Source organism: Hipposideros armiger, unplaced genomic scaffold (genome assembly GCF_001890085.2).
Source record: "Hipposideros armiger isolate ML-2016 unplaced genomic scaffold, ASM189008v1 scaffold_237, whole genome shotgun sequence".
Classification (NCBI taxonomy): Eukaryota; Metazoa; Chordata; class Mammalia; order Chiroptera; family Hipposideridae; genus Hipposideros; species Hipposideros armiger.
This window is the reverse complement of record NW_017731587.1, coordinates 1048556-1072354: the sequence shown is the minus strand read 5'-3', so window position 1 is coordinate 1072354 and position 23799 is coordinate 1048556. Positions and strand designations below refer to the sequence as shown.

The following is a 23799-nucleotide window of genomic DNA, read 5'->3' as shown; positions in this document are numbered from 1 at the left end:
CTGAAGAACAAAAGGACAGCAACTTGTCTGTTCCCTTTCTCCAATGCTGTTCCCCTCTCCCAATTCCCCAATACAATTTTTTTTTAAAAAAAAGAAAAGAACTGACTTTTTTGGCAAGTGCTCACAATATGTTGCTGTGTTATACTTTTTAAATATAGTTTGCCTCATTTCATTCTTTTAAGATATTGCATGGCAGCTACTGCCGTCCCTGTACACAAACATCAGCATTGCTAACATTTGCTGAGCACTTGCTGTATACCACTCACTGTTGTAAGAGCTTTACGTGTACTGTCTCAGGCATAACCTTATCCCATGGTAGCACTCTTATCCTCATAATGTATTCTGGAGACATTAAACAGCTTACTCAGGTAGCCTAGCCATTTTAGGGGTAGTTCTTATGGAGATGGTCAAACTCAGATCTGTCTGATTCCTAAGGCTGAGTTCTTTCCTCTATGCCAGTGTTTCTTTTATATATATATACATATATATATATATATATATATAACACATCTATACTTATTTAAAAATAAAAAAAAACTGTTCTGAGTTAATAATTTAATAGCTTATATTTCCCCCCAAGTCTCAAAGTGCCATGTGCGTGTTTTTCATGGCATGACACCAGGCACCCCAAAGTGTACATACATTCCATTTGGAGCAGTTGAATAAGCCAGTATGTTTCTGCCAAAGCTTGCTCTGTATGTGTGGCAGTTGCACAAGGAATGGTGTCAAGGTGACGACACTGCCCTCCTGTGTACCTTCACATTACTTTGGTAAAAATGCTCTTATGATTGGGAGTGTCAATTTAGTCCCTCTTGGATCTCACAGATACACCTGCCAACTCAGGTGTCAATGAAACTGCAGACCGTGATGAAGACAGTTGGGGAGGTTGATGTTTAGTGAGTCTTCTGTAGCCTTTATAGCACTTTTTCCTACCAAGGTCAACAGGGTGTGAGATGTTGACAGGCGTAATTTCGCCCTGAGCTGAACTACGATTAAATTGTCTATCTGGAGGCAAACAAGTGCCGGCTTTCTATTCTCCATCTCCATGTCACCTCTCTACTCATATTTTTCCTATTAGTGGTCTGCAATTTCTTGTGATAGTACACATTTTCTCTTACTGCAAGAAAGAGAGAAAGAGAATTTTATTTTGTAATAGTGCCAAAACTCATGTGTGTGTGCGTCAGCTAGCACACTATACTGCTAGGACTTGGGAGTGATCCAGTTTGGCGATATGCTTGTCATAGCATTTATATATACAAACGTGTTCTGCTGGCAATGTGCCAACCTCTGACCATTTGCTGCGTGTGTGTGTGTGTGTGTGTGTGTGTGTGTATTCCACTTTCTAGTTACTGTAAAGGTTCCTGTAATGTTATATGTACTCCTTCTGGCCACTTGACACTCTAGAAGTGCAAATAAATGAGCATTGCTTACTCAACAGTGCTGTTTTCAATAGATTTTCCTTTTCTGTAAGTCACGTAAAATTATTCACAGAAGGTGGCTCAAGAATTGTTGCCTGTTAAAGTAGAAATTTGGAAACATTAGTCGTGAACAACATTGTTTTGTCATACAGATGTGTTTTAAGTTGTTTGGTATCAAATGAACTTTTGTATGGCTGTAGGTCCTGTTAATGGTGTTGAAACAAGGAAAAAAAAATCCTTTATTAGACTGACTTTCTAAATAATTTTCTTAATTTGGATCCTGTAAAGATAACTTTGAGCCACTAGCACTCGGACTGACTAAGCAGTCAGCTGTCTTGATTCCTGGCCAACTTGCCCTCCATGCGTGTACCAGCTGAAGCATACCACCTCCTCGCTGAGACCTCCCTGACTCACTCAGGCCAAGGAGATGTCTTGGTTTTGGTTTTCTCCTTATGCACTATGCGTATATCTAACGTGAGCCCCTTGAAGTCTTACCTTGCAATTGGTAAGGGCCTATCTACTGAGTCACCGCGCTATTACTCAGTGTATAAAAGCGGAAGTCATCTCATCTCATCTTCAACTCTCCAGTGCCTGACACAACGCTAGGCCTATGGTGGGCACGCTGAATACGCAATAAGGAATGGATGGATGGGTGGGTGCATGAGTGAGTGTAGGAGTGGACCTCTATTCCATCTTTAAGTAGCATAATGATTCCTGGTAGTAAACTTCTGGACCAAGACTATAATTTAATAACAAATCACATAAACTGTGAAGCCAGCTGATTTTTGTTTGAATCCCAGCTCTGCCAACTCAAGCTTTTTTACCTTGGGCCAGGCACTTCACTGCACGGTGCCTGTTTTGTTTTGTTTTGTTTTGTAAAACGGAGAATGATAGTAGCTCAGGTGTGTTATGAGGATTAATGTGGCAATACACATAACATGTTTGAATGGTGCCTGGCACATAGTCACCTCTGCATAAAGTTTCTGTTCTTGTTCTATAACCTATAAAGGGAAAGTCAAATTGCAATGTGCTAGGACCCCGGACTTGAAAAATGTGTTTTGGGAAGTGGAAAAGATGAATGAGATCTTAATTACGTTTGACAAAGATCCCATGGTCTTGTGCTGTGAAAGGATGTCTTTGTTAGGGGTGTGTTGGGGAATGGAAAGCTGAGGTCATGAGGAGACCTCGCTGATGCCACAGATGGAGCCCAGTGGTTTCATAGGGTGGGACATTGCAGTGTCACAAAGGCCATTGTTTAGCTCATCTAATTTAGGTCAGTGTTTGTGAGAGGTAAACAAGAATTAAGGTAACTCTAGAATATTTGTCCAAACCAGGGAGGGGGTGCAGTTATGTTTACTCTGAAACAGCGGGCATAGACAGAGTAGTTTCAGGCAAACTAGAATTACTTGGAAGCATAGTACACTCGTACGATTTCGATATATATGTGGCCTGGTTGCTACAAAAACCTTTCGAGGGTATTCTGCCTTTGACGAGCATCTTTACCTTTAAAGTACTTTCAGAAGAAGACAAATATATAATTAATTCACCTCCATGTAGTTTCATTCATTAATACATTAAATAAACTACAGTTGACTTTAGGACTCAGCTATAATCCCCAATCTCAGTGTCAGCTCCCTGGATTGGGGGAGGGGCCAATTGCTCTCCCCTATTGTGAGTTGGAAAGTAATAGAGACAAAAAGAGGATGATGTGGATTAAGAATTTAACTTTTTGTATCTGAATTTTTAACCAATGCTTACTTCTTGTAGGTTAATTCTATATTTTTAACAGAGAATCATAGCCAGTAGAGTTCTGTTAACCTAGGTCCCTTGATTGACAACTGAGGAAAATGAAACCTATTCAAATCAGTGGCTTTCCTTGGTTGCTCACCTTCTTGGTGTCAAAACCAGACTAGAACTCAGGTTTCTGTTATTGAATCCAGTGTTCTCTTCAGTACCACAGTTAAATCATCAAAGAATTTTGTGTCTAAGTAAATTAAATAACCTTCTATATCCTTTCCTGGTGAAGCTGTCTACAAAAAAAAAAAGTATAAAATTAGGGAATTATTTACATCTGGCTTTATCCTCTTGTAAAAGCATTTGGATTTGAGAGCAAGTGGCATCCTGCCAGTGACAAATGGAGACACTGAAATTGCCTTCCCATCATCCGCTACCTTTTATGGTGTCGAGGGATCTCTTGCTCTCCTTTGTGACCCAGCTGCAAAGCAGCTGTTGTGGAGGCTCCTGCTTTTCCACTCACACAGCGCAGCTTTCCTGACCATCCCTGCAGGATTTAAACCTCTGCAGCACAAGTGTCAACACTGAACTCTCTGAGCCAAGGCTGTCTCCATGGGGGCCAATCAGCATAGCCACTCCTCATGCTATGGCTAAACCATTTGGGATGGAGCAACCCAGCCAATGCTCATGGAGCTCGTCAGGACAGACAAGAAGCACCCACGGCACAAACAGCTTAGCTGAATGGCGGGTGGTGTCACTAAGAGCTAAGAATCGAGTCTTTCTAACTGCACTAATGGCCTAAACCAAGATACCATTGACTACTTCATCCATCTAAAGCGAAGTTGCCTATTGGAAACCATTTTCTATGAAATTTTAGTGCTACCTTATGGACCACAGAATGCTGATTTTAAAAAATCTTGGTTTCTTCTTTCTTTTTTTTTTTGCCTTGTATAGAGGAGGTGTTGATGACAATGACAGTAGGTGTGACCTTCTGGGTATCACTTAGGCCTTAAAATTTAATCACATTTGCCCACTGGAACCTATGCCCTCCCTCACTCAGGCAACAACACTTCCCAACAAGAGTATACATTTAAGAAGCGTGTTTTGAGTATTTGCTTTTTCAAGATATTTAACATTTTCATGCGTTTATGACCACCTACTATGCACCTGGCCCTTGACTAGGTTGTTGGTGAAACAGTTGTCCTAAAGTGGTTTACAATTAGAAGAGAAGATAACAAATACTAATTAGAGTACATATGGTAAGTGTCACAACAAAAGAAGGAAACTTGGAGGGAAAGACGCAGCCTAAAGGAGTCTGGGTAGGTTTAGTTTGGCCATGTCACAACTGGAAGCTTATCCAAGACTTCTCAGAAAAGATTTTTTTGAGTTATCTTTCCTTCTAATTTTCAGTTAAACTAAGAAAAAAAAACCGAGACATTAATTTTTATGCCTAGTTGTGATTTATGTTTTGATTTTCTGTGTTCTTTTTCAAAACACTCAATGCATCTCATCCCCTTCTGCTGACATTATCACTTTCCCCAGCTTTCATAGCCAGACATATGACAGTGTTGTCTGCAATTAAGTATCCATTTTCTCATCCCTCCGCCCAAACTCCCTCCCCCACCCCTCTGGCTTCAAGATGTATTCCATGGCAACAAACCTTACTAAGGTTACCAATCAGTCAGCTCTGTGTCACTAAGTCCAGATATTTTTCATGTCCACTGCCTTTGGCCTCTTGCTTCAGTCTGAACAACAAACATCTTTGATGTCTCAGATGTCGAAGGTACCTTAGCCTCTACAATTCTCGAAACTGTGCTCATAATCGTCCTTCCTTAGCCTGTTTTTCCCCCATTATTTACCAGGTTTCCTTCAGTTTCACAATCAAGAACCTAGAGGTCATCTTGTTACCTCCAACTCCCTCATTACACCCCTCCCTCCTCTCTTGATGCTGGAATTCTTTCTCTCTGCATCCCCTAAGTATTCCTCATGTCTGTCCACTAATCTTCATCTCCATTATCAACTCTCTCCCTCTTTTTGAAAAACCTGGACTAATCTACCTACATTCCTTCTGTTCCCATTTGGGTGTTATCCACAGGGCTCTCCAAGTGATATTTACATATTTACAAAGCAAGTAAGGACAAATTCCCTCCTGGAACCTTTAAGCTAGGCGTGCTCTCTTCTTCCCTACCTTTTACCTGGCCTGCCTCTACTCCTCTGGCTCACTCGCCCACTGCTGCATACAGTGTTTCTGTTCCTGCCACCCAGATTTTCTTTCCCTTTGCTGTGCTTCTACTTAGACTACTTGGCCTCCCCTTCAACTGGTCAATCATACACAACTTTCCAATTTTTAGAGCAAGCAATAGTCCCTTTGGAAACCTTTCCTGAGGGCTGCAACTCGGTCAAACCAACTGTTCTCAGTGAAACTCACAACCATTGTGTGTCGTACACAAAACAGCTACAGTTTTGGGAGCGTCACGGGGCAGGGGTTCTGTCTGTTCTTCGTCCCCATTTCCATCCTGGTCTGCTTAACACAGTGCCAGGCACCAGATAGGTACTCAATACATATTTGTTCAATTAAGGGAAGCAATGAATAAATACGACGAATTGCTGGACGTTCTTTGTTTTAATTAAAAATAGGTATTTTTCTTTTTCGGTTATGATTCAAAGAGATTTTGTGAATTCTTCTAAAGTTTACAAATAACCACATTTTTTACATTTAAAAATGATTTGCATAATATCCAAGTAAAATTCTAGGATACTTTACCTATAATATTATTATAAATTTTATTCAAACATAATTTCAACTTACTTCACCACGACTTACTCAGACATTCTTAATAACTGAGATTATGGATGGAGGAGAATTACAGTGAGATACTGGTTTTAAATTGATTTTGAGCTTAGGATAGCAGTGCAATGTAACAGCCTAAGCCATTTGCCCAGATGGTTGTATCCTGTTAAATTAATTTTCTCCCACTGAAATGTTTTTGCTGTGTGTATGGATGACCTCTTTAAGTTTAAAGGGAAAATACACAATTGAACAAATATATAAAGGAAATGAAAACTCGTAATATAACAGGAAATCTGAATAAGCGCAACACCTTCGGTTATGTAATATTTTAGAAGTTAACTATTTTGTTTTTACACCTTAAAATCTTACATTTTTACTCATAATGTCAAAGCTGTGGAGAAAGCAACATATAATTTAAATTTTCTTAACTATCAAATATTTTAAATATTTCTAAAAGGCAAGTTATTTATTTAAAATATTTATTTTAAATGGTCCTATATGTTTCTATTTTATAATGCATTTTAATATTTTTTCTCTTTTATTGAAAAGATGATTAAAATATAAGGATTTCTTTGTTTTGGGTTTTTTTTCCCCTTTTTGCTTCCCCCTTGGCATTCTTACAAGTCTTTTTTATTTTAGTTTATTTCCATGTAAGGTACCAGATATCTGTTCTTCCCTGCCAATGCTTAGCCTGTGGCCTCCTGTCTGGCAGTTTTCTAAATTAGTTCTCTAAGCTCTCTTGCCTCACATTGCAATCAAACAGAACTTGATTACGCCACTGCTCAGGCACCTTCCTATCATCACTTGCTCCCACACAGCCTTTCCCATGTGAACAAATGATACCTGCATTCACCTAGGTGCTTCAACCTGTTGAGTCATCCTTGACTCTTGTTTTTATGTTATACCCATATCCATTTCCTCAGCTACTTATATTCAGGACATTCCAAATTTAACCACATCTCACCACTTCCACAGCTTCCACCATTGTCTTAGCTATGGAGTATTAACTTCCTGAGTGGTCTCTCTGTTTCCCACATCCCCTACAGTCAGTTTTTTTTCACCCAAAATCTAGAGTGTACCTCTATTTAAAATCCTCCATGGTGTTCCTTCCTAGTCAAAATAAATCTCAATGCTTGCTTCAGTAGCACATATATTAACTTAAAATGACACAGAGAGGATTAGCATGGCTTCTGCCCAAGGATTACATACCTTGGATTACATGAAGTGTTCCATATTTGGTACAGTCCTCGCAGCCTGTTTGGCCCTTTGCTTATTGACACCGAGGAAATTATGTGAGTCAAAGCAACATGTGGCATCCAGTACTAAAACTGTGGTTTGTACTACCAAAAAAGAAAAATGAATTCAAATTTCTTAGCGTGCACACGAGGCCCTAAAGGATTTGGTCCCTCCTGTATCTCACACTCACTTCCTATGATTTTTTGTGGGATATACGCCACTGCCACCATATTGGTTTTCTTGTTAGGCCCTAACATTCCACACTTGCCAGACCTTACATTGCTTGGTCACCCCTTTACTTAGGTCACTTCTCAACTGTCACTAAGGACCTTTCTCCACCACTTCATTAAACATCACCCACTCCACCCCGAGCTGTGTATTGCTCTCTTCCCTTAGCCAGTGTTATTTTTTATCAGAGGAATATTTAATTGACAGTGTTGTCTGCTCCTGTGTAAACTACCTATTACACCACTAGAATGTGAATTGCATGGGGGCAGGAACTTTGTCTTGATTACCAAGACCTAGAACACAGGCTGTCACATGGCAGGAATTCTTTTCATTTCTGTGGAATGAAACATCACATCTCTTAATCCTTCCCTTGCCCCCTCAGTAAGTTTTACTGTGGTCTCAAGATATTTAGTTTGACACGAACACAGCACTTTTTTAGCGATCTACTCTAGATGGGTACTTCTCTCCCCATCATTCTTGAAATGCCAACGCTCTCAATGATCTGACTATTCAGGTAGTGTTAGTTTCCTCTTAAAAATATTCTTTGAGGTTTTTTTTTTAATGGACATAAACTGTGATTTAAAACCTGAGTATTTACTTAGCAATGGATAGTGTAGATCTCATGGGGTTTAAATAATTTTCTACAAAATCATTTTCATAGATTCGTAGTATTTTATGAAAAGGACATTTGGTTAACCAAGTCTATGCTGGTGGACATGGAATTTATATAAACAACACTTCAATGAAAATGAGTAGCCACCTTTTTGTATTTACAGGTATTTCCTTCGGACAAGTGCCTGAAAATGGATGTTTGGGCAAAGTAATTTAAAGGCTTTTGATATATAACAAATTATTATATAAGCACCTATTTTTATGAACCCTCAGTACAATTAGTTCTGTTATTTGGGGGGGGGACTTCATCGATAGAGAATAATAACATTCCAATGCATTTATTTGCATTTTAGGTTAACTAAATGTTAAGTAAATTCAACTTTTTTTTTTTTCTATAGGGACCTTCACCATTAGTTTGTGGTATTTGCAAACTGCTTATTTGTGCCCATTGCTCGCGTAACATGTCTGACTTTTCAGGCCAGACATTCAGTTGCATGTGGATGATCCACTTTTTTATCTTCTTTGAATAAAATTCAGAGTACTGCTGTCTTTCTTCCACTTGATTAGCTATTTAATTTCAGCTGTTTTGTGGCCTCCTCCCCTCCCAGGAGTTCACCTAAATCTGAGAGGCTTAATGGTACTCAAAAGCTAGGCAGGGGTTGCCCTGGTCAACTTAGCCTGAGCTGATAACCTTCATCTTGGAGTCTGATGGCTCTTGGTATGGGTTTCAGGGAAGCTTTGCTTAGGGGGAGGCCCTGTTCCAGGGCCCAGCCTTGCTCTAGAAATACCACAGAGCCACCCCTCCCTGCTGAGGTTTTGACACCTACTCAGGGAGCTGCCCCTGAACAGCATGAAGTACTCAGTCCCTATCACCACTAGCCACCCTCCGTGTCATTTGATATAATATTTCAATGATCTTAGGCCTTATGACAGTATATTCTAGATATCGTTCAGACAGCTTCTGCTTTGGGATGTTTAGGAAAAGAGGTCACAGAAGCCTGATATTTCTAGAAAGTGGGCTTGGAATACAATTTAGGAAAGAAAAACAATCTATTAGCCACATTTATTTTTTTATGCAGTATTCTTGTTCTATTCTATTTTGAAGCATTCCAGAAGAAATATTATTATCTCCCTAAAAAACAAAAATGAATGTCATGGTCAACCTTAAGTATATGATAATTTGATGGAAATATTCTAGTAATATAGTGATAAAATATTTCATCATGAAAGTTGCCCTGCCCCGGTCCTTTCACTTTGCCTCTAATTAAGGTTAATTCTGGTTGATAATATCTAATGACTTGGAGGGACATGAGAATTAAATGGTTTCATGTAAATCATCTAGGTTTGTAAGAACTAGTTGAACTGTTAGATTTTTTAAATATTTTTTTCTTTTGAGGAGGAAAGACTTATACTCTGAAGACACTTCACATATGAACACTGCAGTATTAAAACAGACTACCCAATAATGCTCCTTCTATTTGTAAATGCTGGTCCTCACAAATTAATTTTTCTTTTTTTTTTAAGATTTTTTTTATTGGGGAATTAAGGGAGGGAACAGCATTGGGAAATTGGGGAAGGGGAGCAGACAAGTTGCTGTCCTTTTGTTCTTCAGTCTAGCTGTGGAAGACGTCACTTTACTGGCCCATGTTGTTATTATCATTGCACTCTTCCCGGGTGAGGCAGATGAGTCACCCGCCACTAGACGGCTGCCCACGGTGGCTCTTGGCAGCTCACTCTGGCTGCCAACCACTCACAGTAGCTCACGGCAGCCCACTGCAGCAGGGGCTGCAGCCTACGCTGTCGCCGGTGACTCACGGCAGCCCAGCTCCAGGTCAAGCTGTTGTTCACCATCTTAGTTTTAGAGGGCACAGCGTCACTCATATGGGATCCAAACCACGGCCCTGCTGTCAGAGCTGGCGTCCCAAGCCAACTCTTAACCAACGTGCCACTTGGCTGGCCCAAATTAAGTTTTCAAGATTGTCTCTTCAGTTGTTTTTCCCTTTGCGCTCATTAAGCTATCATGCATGTTTAAACAGCACAGTTACCAAACTATGCTTCAAGCTTTGGACCTATTTTATGGCTACTTCCCTTTCTTATTTATTATCCATATGAATTTACATTGGAATGAGAAATGAAGACGTGATTTTCATTGGTTGTGAAAAATGACCAACGTTCACAATTGTCAAACATTCCCAAAGAGTAAACACGAAATGTGTGCAAGTAGCTGCTGGATACACAGCAGCAGCAAGAGACTCTTTGTACAGCAAACGTACAACAGCCTCTAAATAGGACCACCAAAGGGAATTGCCAGGTTTGTTCTCATTGTTATTCCCACCAGTGCTGAAGACTGTTTGAGAATTGGGCTGTTTCTGAGTAGCTATTTTTTATAATTTTATAGACCTTAGTTCCTGTGACAGTTTCCAGATGTGAAATGGAGAAATGACTGTTTTGTTCGCAGCTCTGTACTTTAGTGAAAACCTGTGAACATGTGAACTAAATAGCTAAGGAATAACTATAACTTAGTAAGCTCTAGAAAGCAAATACTGGTAGCCTGTGTATTTGTTGACTGGTTATTGTATTTACAGAAAATTTGAATGGCTATAGAATGAAAGCTCAAGTCTTTGGGGAATAATTGAGTTTATAGGACAAGATTAATACATGAATTACATTTAAACATATACGAGTATATTCCAGAGGCAGTGCAACAAACAAAGTCTTGAGGTTTTCAGGTGTCATTTAAGAAAAATGGCAGTTCTGAGCTGTGGCATCAAGACACACTTGATGATATAATAAGTTGATATAATGGTTGATACTGTCAATTATTTCTTTTTACTAAAAATAGTTACAAAATTTGGTTTATGGTTTATATTTTACAAATCAAACAATTCAAGCCTAAGCCATAGTAGTATGATTCTCTTATATTTAATATTCCTGAGTGCTTCCTTAAGTTGCAGTTCTAGGAATGTTTGGGGGGAGTGTGTGTGTGTGTGTGTGTGTGTGTGTGTGTGTGTGTTTAAAAATATACATGTATCTGTTTTTATATTTATATATTTTGTAGTTGGAAAAGGTGTGTCTCAGCCATTGCCTTGAAGACCCACTCAGGATTCTGATCAGTGTTAGTAGCATCCAGTTTAATTAGAAAATAAAATAAATTAGCTGAATGCTAATTCCACACTGTGGAATAGGCATGTAAACTTTACTGAATATTTATCTTTTTCTTTTTTTAATTGGGGAATTAGGGGAGGGGGAACAGAAAAGTTGCTGTCCTTTTGTTCTTCAGTCTACTTGGGCCGTTGCTTCACTGGCCCAAGTTGGCACCATCATTGCACTCTTTCCGGTGAGGCAGATCAGTTGCTGGCTTCTGGACGGCCACTCACTACACACGGTATCCCATGGCAATTCACTGCAGCAGGGGCTGCAGCCTACGCGGTAGCTGGCGACTCACAGCAGCCCAGCTCCAGGTTGAGCTGTCGTTCAGCACCTTATCTGTAGAGGGCAGTGTCACTGGCCCTCATATGTGGGATCCAAACCAGGGCCCTCTGGCGTCCCAGGCCAGCTTTTAATCAACACAACACTTGGTCGGCCCTGAATATTTATCTTATGTGTATATGTTTTATTGCTGCCAGTCAGATGCCCTGACAAAGCCTAGTCCTGATTGGGAATTTTTGTTTGTTTGTTTATTTGATTTTATGAGTTTAAATATTGGATTGTCAGAAAAGTCATGCATGACACATTTTTGCACAAAAAACAGAAAAAATACATCATGACTCTTCCAACAGCCCAATAATATTATCTTTTGTGAGAGTTGTTAATACCCAGTATAGTGCTAAAAATAATATACTAATATAACTATATTGATAATCTCAAATCCCTAATTCCTAGCTACTGGGCAGCCCATGGCCAGGACAATGTCTTCCTGGTTCTGGTCAGTTCTCTTTCCTCATCTTTCTCACTCTCTCCTTTGGCCCCGTAGTCATTTGTGCTACTTAAAGTCCAGCTAGTTAATTCTTTGTATAAGTACTAATGTACTAACTGCAGTGAATGTCTAATTTAGAATTGTTCAAAGTTCGATGTTAACAGGAGTAATTACTATGTGTTTCTTTAGCTCTGTTTTACATCCTTGACTTCCTAATCTTTTGCACTGTCAGTTGCCCTTTGCTTCAGTATACTGATTCTTGCTGTTGTAACTGATGTGCGTGTGGGTACACTGAATGATCGTGTACAAACTGTAAGTACTTACCTGGAATGACAATTTCCACAAGCTAAAATTCCACTTGCCAACCACCATATTTTATATATGGAGGGATTTGGTATAGTATCTTCCAGTTCACATTGTGTAATTACTCTAGTGTGGTAGTAATGACTCTAAAAATAATTGTATTATCGCAATGAAAAGAAAGGGAACCTACTGGGAATAGGAGTCATCACCAAAAGCTTTATAAAAAAGTGGGACTTCAACTGAAGCTTGCTGCATAAAATGCGTATGAATGAGTGAAAATGTGAATAACATTACACACCAGAAAAAATAATTAATGAAGATATAGGAACTATGGTTAAGGCAAATGATTAAATTTCTATGCCTTATCAGGTAGATTTGAGCTCGATGGTGGAAGATTTTGAAAATCAGATTGATTATTAAGTAGAATGATTGGGAATCAGGAGATATTAAAATATTTTTGAACAAGGGCATAACAAAAATAGTTCTGCTTAATAAACATTAACCTGGTGAAAATGAAGTTCAGTGAGTCAGAAAATCTAAAATCTATTACTGAACCCAAGATGTGAGCTGAAAGGCCTTTTATTTGAGAGAGGGGAAAATGTTAGGAATGGGAGTCATTTTTTATAAAAATTTTGAAATTTAGTTTCTACCATTACATGACATTAAGAAAAGGATATTTGCATTTTGGTAATTAGGAACTAGATAGTGACATTCAACTTGGAAGAAATAATTCTTTTGAGGAGATAGAAGGAAGAAAAATCAAAGAATCTCAGAGCTTTATATGTCAGATCTGAAGCTAGTTATTTCCATTTGATTTGTGATTTTTCTCAGCAACCCTTCAAAATTGGTACTAATTATCTTCATTTTTCCAAATGAGGAAACAAAGACTCAGATATTATAAAAGATATTCAGAGTGACACAGTTAAATAATTAGAGGCAGCAAGATTCACACACGGGCTTGTCTGTCTCTAGGCTAGTTCTTTCCATGAGAATTGGAGAAGTTAATTGTTTGCCCACAGTGCTCTGTGACTAATTCCCTTGCTTACTGGATAATATGTTCATTATGTGCCTCCTGTAATTGGGACTTGAAGGCAAGCACTCTGTGTTCATAGTACTTAGAACTGTGCAAAGCAAATAGTAGGCATTCAATAAATAATTTGAAACCTACAAAAATAAAGGAAAACGCAAATACACAGGTTCTAGCACTGGCAGTAGAAACCAAGCCTCTCAACTCACATTTCCCTTATTTGTCACAGCTGACCACAGTCCCTTTTCCTTGGGTTTCCAAACTAACATATGTGCCCCCAAATCCCAACCAATATACAAAACGAGTAATGATGCTCAATGTGAGTGGTTTGTACACCAAGTGGCTTACTCCATGAATGATACTTGCTTGTAGACAATGCTGATGTAATCTAAAAGACACCAAGGAAAACCTGCTGAGAAATAACTTTCTCCTCCACTTTTGTAACTGTCATTCCTTTAAAGCAGTGATAGTTGGAAGAGTAAATGTGATTAAACATGGTGTTACCTCCCAGCCACCATAACCCCTTCCTGAGACCTAGTAATGTGTGTATCTGGATGGCTTATGCATTTGGTTGACTCTTGATTTTTATATACTCTTGTGAGGATTTCATTTTCCTCCTCATTATTTGGCACGTGACTAAACAAATTAGTGGTCAAAGCACAAAGATAGATTTTTGCATGATGGTGTGATACTTCCCCCCAGAAAGAATGTTCTGCCCTTCATATGTGTTTCTTTTACATCTGGGAGCTGATGGGACTCATTGTCTTTAATAATTTGGGCTGTGGAGCAACCAGAGACCACTGTCCTTTGAGTTCTGTTGCATGCTTTGAACGCTATATACTACTATTTTCCCAGTGGACTCCACACGAAGATTTCACTACCCCATTTACTGTGACATTGATAAATGAACCAGTTTCTTCTCTTCTGTCCTGAAAAACTTAAGTGGAAGAAAGTTCGCAGACCCTTTTTATCTTTTCATATAACATTCGTACAGACTCTCTACCAAAGATAGTTTTCATTTTGCATCTTCCTTTTATTATCATCTACAAGTTCGTAATACATCATTTTCCAATGATGATTTAAAGGCAAACCATGTGGTTTTGAGGCAGTGTATATAACATGTTCTTTGTCATTCAGAATTCTGCATTCTATTGCATACTGTATATGTATATATGTATGTGTATGTGTATATATGTGTGTGTGTATATATATATATATATTAATAGTTAATGTTTAGTACAAACTTAAAATGTACCTAGGTATTATAATTATTGTATGTGTCTCACTTCAGATAATTCAATCTTATGAAATATTTATTGTTATCCTCATTTTATTTTTAGAGCAGTTTTAGGTAAAAAAAAAAAATTGAACCCAAAGTAGAGTTCCCATAATGCTCACACATCTTCCTACCACCCTTCACATAGTTTGCCTGTTATCATAAACTTGCATGAGTGTTGTATACTTGTTACAATTGATGAGCCAATACTGATACATTATTATTAATTATAGTCTATAGGTTACATTAGGGTTCACTCTTTGTGTTATATATCCTGTGGGTTTTGACAAATGTGTATTGCTATGCAGAATAGTGTCATACAGAATAGTTCCACTCTTCTAAAAATCCCCTTTTCTCCACCTATCTTATTTTTTTGTAATAGAGAAAATTCTAGCTGAGAGATTAAATGATTTTCTAAGGGTCACATAGCTACACAAATATGGAAGCTGTTCTGCCTGCCTAGAATGAATACTCTTAGCTCATATGTTAGATTGTCTGATTCAGTACAGTTATTTACATTTAGGGAATCCTAACTTTGTAAGATTCTTTAAGATTCTTGCTAATTTTTACTAACTTCATGAAAATATAATATGTGTATGAAGCATTTTGCCTGTGTTTTCCTTTTTTTTCTTTGAAATTAAATGCTGTGAGAAATATTGTAGGGATTTAAAATTTGAATTATTGGATATTTGATGAGACTTGTGAATTACAGAGGAGTGGACTGGAAAGTAACATTATTAAAATGAAAGAAGAAATGCAAAAGTCAACTGTGTCTTCACTGTGTTAACACTAGCCATTGGTGACAGAGGCTGTAGGCTAGGTCCTACTTGCTAGGAAATGCGTAAATAAAGGATTTAGCAAAAGTGGATTTTTTTAAATGAATGAATAAACAAAAAGGAGGGGGTATATGGAGAAATGAGTCAAAGTTGCATGGAATGTAGAATATTAGGTTAATTATATCCCTCTAGCTTTGGAAGATTGATCTCCTTAATAGTGGTTTTAACAATCTATGTGAAGAAAGAAAACACATCATTTGAAGGTCATGTGGTAGATAGTGTATAAATGAGAAGGAACAAGCAATGAAAACCATTTTCCTTTACTTTGGACCACAGATTCTGGACGCCACCCAGGGTCTTGCTGCCACTAGCAGTCAGCATGGAGATATTCATTCCAACCTTGCAGGCCAAAAGACAACTATTCTAGGAAAGTCCTTCTTGGGCTGCTGTCCTACCTCCGGCCACCCCTTTTTGTTATCCTGTAGGCAACAGTGATTCTGAAGGAATAACCACATGAAGAGTGTATACTTTTAGGACCTGTCTGGATTATGACTTTGTTTCATGAAAAATCAGTTTAGTGCATATAAGCCTTTCCCCCTACTTTTTGCTTATTATCTTCTGAGGATGATGGTAATGTCTATTTGAAACTGTATTTAGGAAGATGATCTAGCTTTAGATGAAATCCTGGATTAGCAATATTTTAGTCCTGAATGATAGTGTAAGGATAAGCAGTGGTTGTTTGAGATTCAACAAATTTGACTAGTTTCCTCAATATATAAAGTGAGCCATTAGAACAGAATCATCTCAAAAGCTCAAGTGGCCATAATCCTTTAAAAGGAAGAAGAGTAAAAAAGAAGCCAATTGAAGGGAGAACATAAAATAGAAAATGATGTTTCTTGCTGTTCCTTCAGACTATCTTATCCTTTCGGTTTCTGTGAAACCATCTTCCCCCCACACACACTTTTTTCTCTTGCTTCTGTGGTCTCTTCTTTTTAATCTCTTTGACGAATTCACTCTCATTGGCTGTTCTTCTAATCTTGGTGTTTCCCACAATTCCAACTTCAGTCTTCTCTCTCCACATATTCTCCTGAATCATCTTTGTTTAGATTAAAAAAAAACAAAAACATTTTTTATGGTGATTACCAAGTAGACACTAGTCTACTTCACGTAGGCCCAGGAGATGAAGACAAGATCTGCTGCTCAATCATCCATTTTCTCTGTTTTTCAAGGGTCGTAAGAGTGAGGCTGAAAAGTTCTTCTTGAAGGCTATTGAGTTGGATCCCACCAAAGGAAACTGTTACATGCATTATGGTGAGTGGTTGACAGTTTTTTCCATGTCCCCCACATTTCCTGCTAATGTTGATATGAGATTTCAATTTTGTGGCAAGGAACATTTTGGAAGGACGTTGACTTTGTTGTTGTAGATTTAGCCTCATTCTATAGTCTTGCCTTCTTGTTCAAACCAGTCATAGTAAAGAAGGCTATGCTTTATGTTTTCCTTTAGTAATTTTCATAGGACTTCACTGGGGAAGGCATTTTCACAGTTGTTTCATTCAAGGTCAGTGTGGAGTTGAAATGAGGTCTCATCAGGAAAACATCTTCTGCCTTGCCTGATGTATATAGTATGTAATCCAAATATTAGCTCTCTTTTCATTCTAAAAGGTAATGTATTGCTCATTGAATGCATCATTTTGAAGTTTTAGAGGCTCATATTTTGGCCTCAAAATCTTGCTTTCTGGAGGATAATGGATGTACACCAACTTTTACAAGCCTGAGACCGAGGTCAAGGATAAACTGTAAGCGTGTAAAGGATGACTCTCATTCAGTTTAGCCTTGGCCTTAATGAGCCCAGAGTGAACTTATGTAACAACTCTGTCACACTCCACTCTATCATTAGTAGTGAGTCATGTGCTAAGTGAGGCAAAGTAACATAGCTGGTTTGGTGTTGTGTAAGATGTGCTTATTTCTCCCAGATTTGGAGTTGGAATGGCTTTCAACGAGCCAAAAACATTTACTTTTTCTGATCCCATGGGGGCAAAACTGTTTTTGGCCACTCCCGGCTTTAAGGTATTAGTTATTACCAAGTAGTAAACTTAAAGGTGGATGGAAACTCAATCTTGAGAAAATAAAGCTAATATGCTTATATAATATTTAGTTATTTCTTCCGTTTCCCAAGTAGGAACAATAAATCAGTGACAGGCTTGAGTGTGGAAAAATGGAAATAGTAAAATGGAGGATACACTTAACCAACCACAAGTCCATTTGTGTATTTACATTGTGTGGATATGTTTATAAACCTAGGCTTGTGATGCTTTATCTTTCCAGCATAACATAGCATGTAATTTCACACAACTTATTGCATAACCACTTCAGATTTTGCTTTACAATGCACTTTTATTGCCATGTCAAGATAGCAGTCAGCTAATTCTAGTTTGATACAGAATTTATTTTTACAGGTTTTCTTATATGAAGTGTTTTAAATTAGGATTTTTCTCATGCTTACTATCTTGGTGCCCTTACTGTGCATTAAAGTACTCCTATGATGATTTTCTCTGAGAGCTAAAGGACCTCCTGTTGTTGCATTTTGTAAGTGTTTTTTTTTTCTATTTTGCTGCCTGCATTTCCTGTCCTCACACTATTGTAATTCTACTTACTGCACTTTGTAAGCTTGTTTCCCATAATTTTATTGTATGCTTGACATTTTCTTATAGCCAGTTCCTTTAAACTTCATCATTGCTTCATTTAAATTGAAATTGAAAAACATTGCAACTGCATTAAAGATTTAGCCCCCTAGTCCCCTTTTATTCTGGCTTGACTGTCTTTACCCATTTATATCTTTTCATTTATTTTTTTATTATCATTATTACTATTATTATTATTATTATTATTATTATATTACATCATACTGCTGAATTTTTTCATTTCAGTGGTGGTAGTAGGGAATATTTCTCCCATGAGAAATTTTTAGATATAGTTTTAAAGAAAGTGCAATGAATTCTTAATTGTATATATTATTTGGAAAGCAGTGCTAACACATGTTCTGGAAAGATATATGTTAAAAATGAATACTTCTTAGTACCCCTGCATCATTTAAAAAATGTTGGTGTACATACATTGTTAGAAGTACATTTATTTTCTAAGGGAGGAATGACTGCATACTTCAATATAATTTTATGAAAGTTTCAATATTTTTCCCCCACTTTGGTGCAGGTAATGGAAAGGGCTCAAGATGAGTTATCACAGAGGGAGTAGTTAAGGCAAAGTAATCTACAAATGGACAAGAAGCTCATAACTTACTGATTGATGTTTCCGTCTCACTGTGCTCAGATTATTAAAAATGTACATTTAAAGGAATAGTAATGACTTTAAGTGAAATCTACTTCAAATAACTAAAATTTAGAACTGGAATGTTCTTTTTAAATCTAATATAACCCTTTTGTTGTACAAATAAGTACAGTAATACCTTGGTTTGCGAACATAATTCGTTCCAGAAACAAACTACTCATATTGCAAGACATCGCTCATTTACCAAGTTGAAATGTATTAGAAATGTTTGCTAGTCTTGCAAAACACTCGTAAAACAAGTTACTCACAATCCAAGGTTTTACTGTATATTAAAGCCTGGAAAAATGAAGCTGAAATGCTAAACTTAGTTGTAGGTACCTAAATTTCTGGTTCTTTGATAAGTAGTTGATTTTTCTCCTGTAATACATGTTCAGTTTCTTTTACAACATTGGTAGATAGATAGACAGACAGAAAGGTAGGTGGGTGAGTAAGTAGATAGATATTTTTTATTAGTAGGCCCATCTGTGTATAGTTTTAGAATATCAAATTCCTCTAAGTCATGACTTAGCTTAAAATTCTTATGGAAGGGTTTTTATTAAGTTTAACATCTATAAGATAGATCCAGTAGGTGAAAGGCACTGTTCTGTTTTCCGAAAGTGAGTAGTGCTATGTAGGAAATACATAGGATGAGGTCATGTTTAGAAAGTGATGAGGTGGGAAGTTGGGTACTAGTTGAAACCAAGTAGTCAGGTAAAGCATCTTTGAGGAGATGATATTTGAAATCTGTAAGCTTAAGCCAGCTTTTTGAAGAGCCAGGTAAGAATACTTCAGAGTAAAGAAACAGTAAGTTCAAAGGTTACAGGTGAGACCAAGCTTATGTTCATAGCAGAAAAGGAGGCTAATATGACTGCAGTCTATTGAACCAGAAGGGGATGTATGAGGAGAGGAGATTGGAGAGGAGGCAGAGGTGGAGCCCATGGGGCTTAGTTGACCAAGCTGAGTTTGCATTTTGTTCTGAGAGCAGTGGAAGGCACCATGTGAGCAGACAGGGTTAGAGAAAGACCAGAGTACAACAGCAAAGGGCACTAACTCTGTTGCTGTGTTTTAGGTCAGAAATGATGGTGGCTTGGACTAAGGAGTGGCTGTGGGGATATAAATATTTATATTGAAATTATCCATTTACCTTCTTTAGAAAATTGGGAGATAATTAAAGAGAGGAAGGCCCTGTTTTCCTTTTTGCGGTATCATTCTGTAGTGGATTGCCATACTCACAGTTGTGTGCAGTATGTGTTTGGTTGAGCTCAGTTAGGAATAGTCTCCATTTTATTATTATTTTAAATTTTATTAAATATATTGGGAAAACACTGGCTAATAATATTATATAGATTTCAAGTGTACAGCTCTATAATATATCACCCGTATATCGCAAGGTTTACTTCATGGCTTAGCTGGTCGAAGCACAATTCTAAAAGTCTCCATTTTAGAATCAGATGTAGGTTCCAAATTGACAGAAAGATCGTTCTGTTAGAATTTTTATTACTCCTTGTACAAGATGCATACTATGATTCTCATATCAGTTCTTCAACTTACTGTTTATGGATATTCTTAGACTACTTATACCCATAGATTGAACAAACAATAACATGTCTTCAGCCTGAAAATAAATGTTTAAATGAAATATGCATGTTGTTTAGAGTCCTTTTTTAAATGCTCTTGCAAATGTCCATGAAAATGCAAAGTGGATGAGTTTTGTTCTATTGAAACTTCACTCTCCTGGGTAATTTTATAGGCTTTTGATGTTCTTGTTAATGATACACATGACTTGGAAAATACCATCCAGTGGGGACAAGACAGAAGGAATTATGGGAACTGATATTGTCTACAGTGGCAATCAGAAGGCAGTATTTAAAAGCACTATCAGTTATTTGTGTTTCAAATCCACTAGTTTTATGTCTGGGGGAAGGGATTGCATTGCAGATGGCCCTTTTTGCTTCTGGTTGGCTTGCAAGAAAGAAAGACAAGCAAGCTTATAAAACTGGTTCAGTAAATTGGTGAAATGGCGGGCTCTGTGGTACCTGGAGTCTTTGGGATTAAGATTCTTCATCTGTAAAGTAAAAGGGTTGATGTGGGCTTTCAAAATGTTTTCCAATACTCAGATTTCATGTGGTTTCTAATATATACTCAATTCCTCATTGATCTTTCATCAGAAAGCTTAAGGAATGTGCAGAAAATAGGCTTCAACTATGGTATATCAGTAATAGTATAATGTTGTACTTATATGTCATCAAGCTTACAGTGTATTCCGATGTCTATAAGAAACAAATCATGTGAAGTCTTTATGGAATTTAGTTTATAAATGTCAAAGGTAAGAATTTGATGCCTTGGTGTCTCGCGTAGGCCTGTAATTCAAGGGGCTCTCCATGGATTTTCCCTGCAGCTCCAAAAGGAAGCTTCTGCGAAAAGAAGGAAAGTCAAGACATGAAAAGAATATATTATAATAGACTTCTTTATGCACATAGCAGTAAATTTAATGTAGATTAAAACAACTTAAATCTGTACACATTTGTGATAAGGTACCAATTATGTATAAATCTAAACAAATGGGAATTCATTAGATATTAAAGACAAAAGCATAAAAAGTTAAAAAGGAGCAGATTATGATAAATACTCTTAAGAAGAAGTGATCTTGGGCCGGCCGAGTGGCTCAGTTGGTTTTGAGCTCTGAGCAACAGCGGTTCGAGTCCCAGCCCGAGCTAAGCAGCCACTGAGCTGCCAACAGGTAGCAGGATGGCTCAGCTAAAAAAAAAAAAAAAAAAAAAAAGAAGAAGAAGTGATTTTATATGTAGACCTGGAACGTAGTTTTCTTTTCCCATTTCCCTCTTACTCATGTATTTCTAAGAGTAAAGCAAGCCTCGTTTTATTCATTATTGACGTTCTCTCTGGGGGATGTTCATTTCCAAGGATTCAGCTATCTAGTGATGAGGCCTGAAACTTTTCCTCCAGGTCAATATTTATTAATCACTATGCTAAGCGTAGGGACATGGCCAGGAACGAGACAGTCTCCAGTGGAGATTACAAACTAGTGAGGGAGTCACAAATTGTGAAAATTGTGATTTAATTACAATTACAATTAGTTTTAAAAAGAATCACAGTATAATTAAGCTGCCTTGACCTTGGTGGCTGGGGTACAAGAGAACTAGGACTGCTGAACTTACACGTAAGCTGTATTGGAATGATGAGTAGAAGCTCACGAGACAAAAGTGTAGAAAAAAAGGGGGGGATGCAATGGAGAACGTTAAAGCACAGAAAATGCTTGAAGTCAAAGGCACAGCATGTGTCTGGGGAATAGTTCAAGGACAGAACTAGGACCTTAGCTAAGAACTATGAGAAACGTATTCTTGCTTCATAGACGGAGGGACATCCAAATTATGAGAGCTGTCAGCTTATGAAATGAGTGCTCATTGCAGATTATTCAAGTGTGAGTTTATAAGGACACTAGAGTTCAAGCATTTGGAAAGGGGAGAGGAGGGCTGATCCACACAACCATGCAATCATTTCTAACGCTGAGGGTCATTCTGTCATCTTTCCTCTTGGGCACATGGAGAAATGTTGCATTTTTTAAAACTGTAATTACCTGGATCATTATTATTTGATTTACTATCAATTTTAAAATCTTGAAAATGTCTTCCTACATTTATCAAACACTTTACTGTCTTACCCAGTGTTTTCTTGTCCCTGATCTTTTCTGATCATCATCTATCCCTATGAGGTTGGAAGGAATCCCAACTACATTTGACTGAGATAATGGAAGTTCAGAATTTTCAAGTGACTCTCTGAATCAGAAATTTTTAGCTCTTTCTACTTTTAAGTCCAGAACTTTCTTTCTGTTAATATTGTACTAGTCTGTTTTCCTCCAGGATGGTTTGTATACTATTAAATTGTATTTTAATAATAAGTAATAATAATAAGTACTGGAAGAAATTAAAATATTAAGTTTGATTTTTCATCATTGAACACTAAAGGAAGAAGCTTGAAATATGGGTTGAATAGGTGAGAGGCCTGTGCTTATTTTTTATTCATAATTAAAACTGGTTAGAAGAGGGTGGTGAGCTGAGGTTGGTTGTGTAGTAACATTGCACTTTTAGTCATTTCAGAAACCGAAAGAGTAATTTTTAAAATTAAGTAATGAACTAAATTATGGAATTTCCTTGATTAAAAATGAAAATACGTTTTTGCTAATTTACATTGAGATTACAATTATGTTTACTGCTTAAGACCAAAACATTTTGTTAAAATAGTGTTCAGTGTCCCAAGTACAGCACAGGCAGTTCACAGATGTGTAATTAAAATAGGATTTTTCTAAATGTTATTCCAAACTATTTCATTGCTTACCTATTTTTTTTTGTATTTTAAAATCCCTGTTATTACAATGTGTCTAATAATTGAATACCATTTGATCTTTATACCTGTGTGTATTTTATGTGAGATACTTTCCAAAAAGCCTTTTGAAATTAAAACTTTCCCATGAGTAAAATGGGAAAGAAACAGGGAAAGGAATTCTTTAAATTACAAGCAAAGAATACAGGAAAAATTAAAGGATTAATATGTTTCAAATATTATATATATATATATATATATATATATATATATATATGGTCTATTCACAACATGAGAAACTGTAAAACTACAAGTAAAATAGACCAAAGTATATGAACAAATAATTTCCAAAATAAAAAATATAACAGGTTTTAATAGATAGGTAAGCATATAATTTCATTAGAAATCAAAGAAATTTCATTTCAAATGATAATGAAATCCCTTAAGCTGTTCTAGCACTTATTCTCAGTATTTCTTTTCTTGATAATATATCTTAAAAATGTAATTTTTTTATGTTTACCAACAAAGATAGTAATTGGAACACTGTATTACTATTTATTAGAGGCAAAATGGGAAAGTATATAAATGCCTGAAAAAGGGAAATGATTAAATAAATTAAGGTATTCCCATTCGGTGAACTATTATAAACCCTAAGTTAAGTTTATAAAGAATATATATTAACAGAGACCACTGCCTGTGTTGCTGTAAAAAAAAAAAAAAAAAAAATTAAATTCTATAACATAACTGAGTCATTAAAAAGGCAAAACCAAACAATGTTAAGAATGGATGTTTTAGCTTTCTGGAATTTTGTAGCCAATTA

General features: G+C 37.0%; 1 protein-coding gene across 3 annotated transcripts in view; it reads left to right on the top strand.

Moving 5' to 3' along the window:
- The window catches only part of TMTC2 (transmembrane O-mannosyltransferase targeting cadherins 2), a 422158-nt gene that overhangs the window by 308140 nt on the left and 90219 nt on the right, over positions 1-23799 (top strand). For 2 of the 3 annotated variants that reach the window (XM_019655152.1, XM_019655154.1), the window contains exon 9: positions 16547-16628. The exons of the other annotated variant lie outside the window; for it this stretch is intronic. In XM_019655152.1, the coding sequence (XP_019510697.1) occupies positions 16547-16628 (82 nt within the window). The remainder of the gene's footprint in view (positions 1-16546; positions 16629-23799) is intronic. 3 annotated transcript variants of the gene reach the window in all.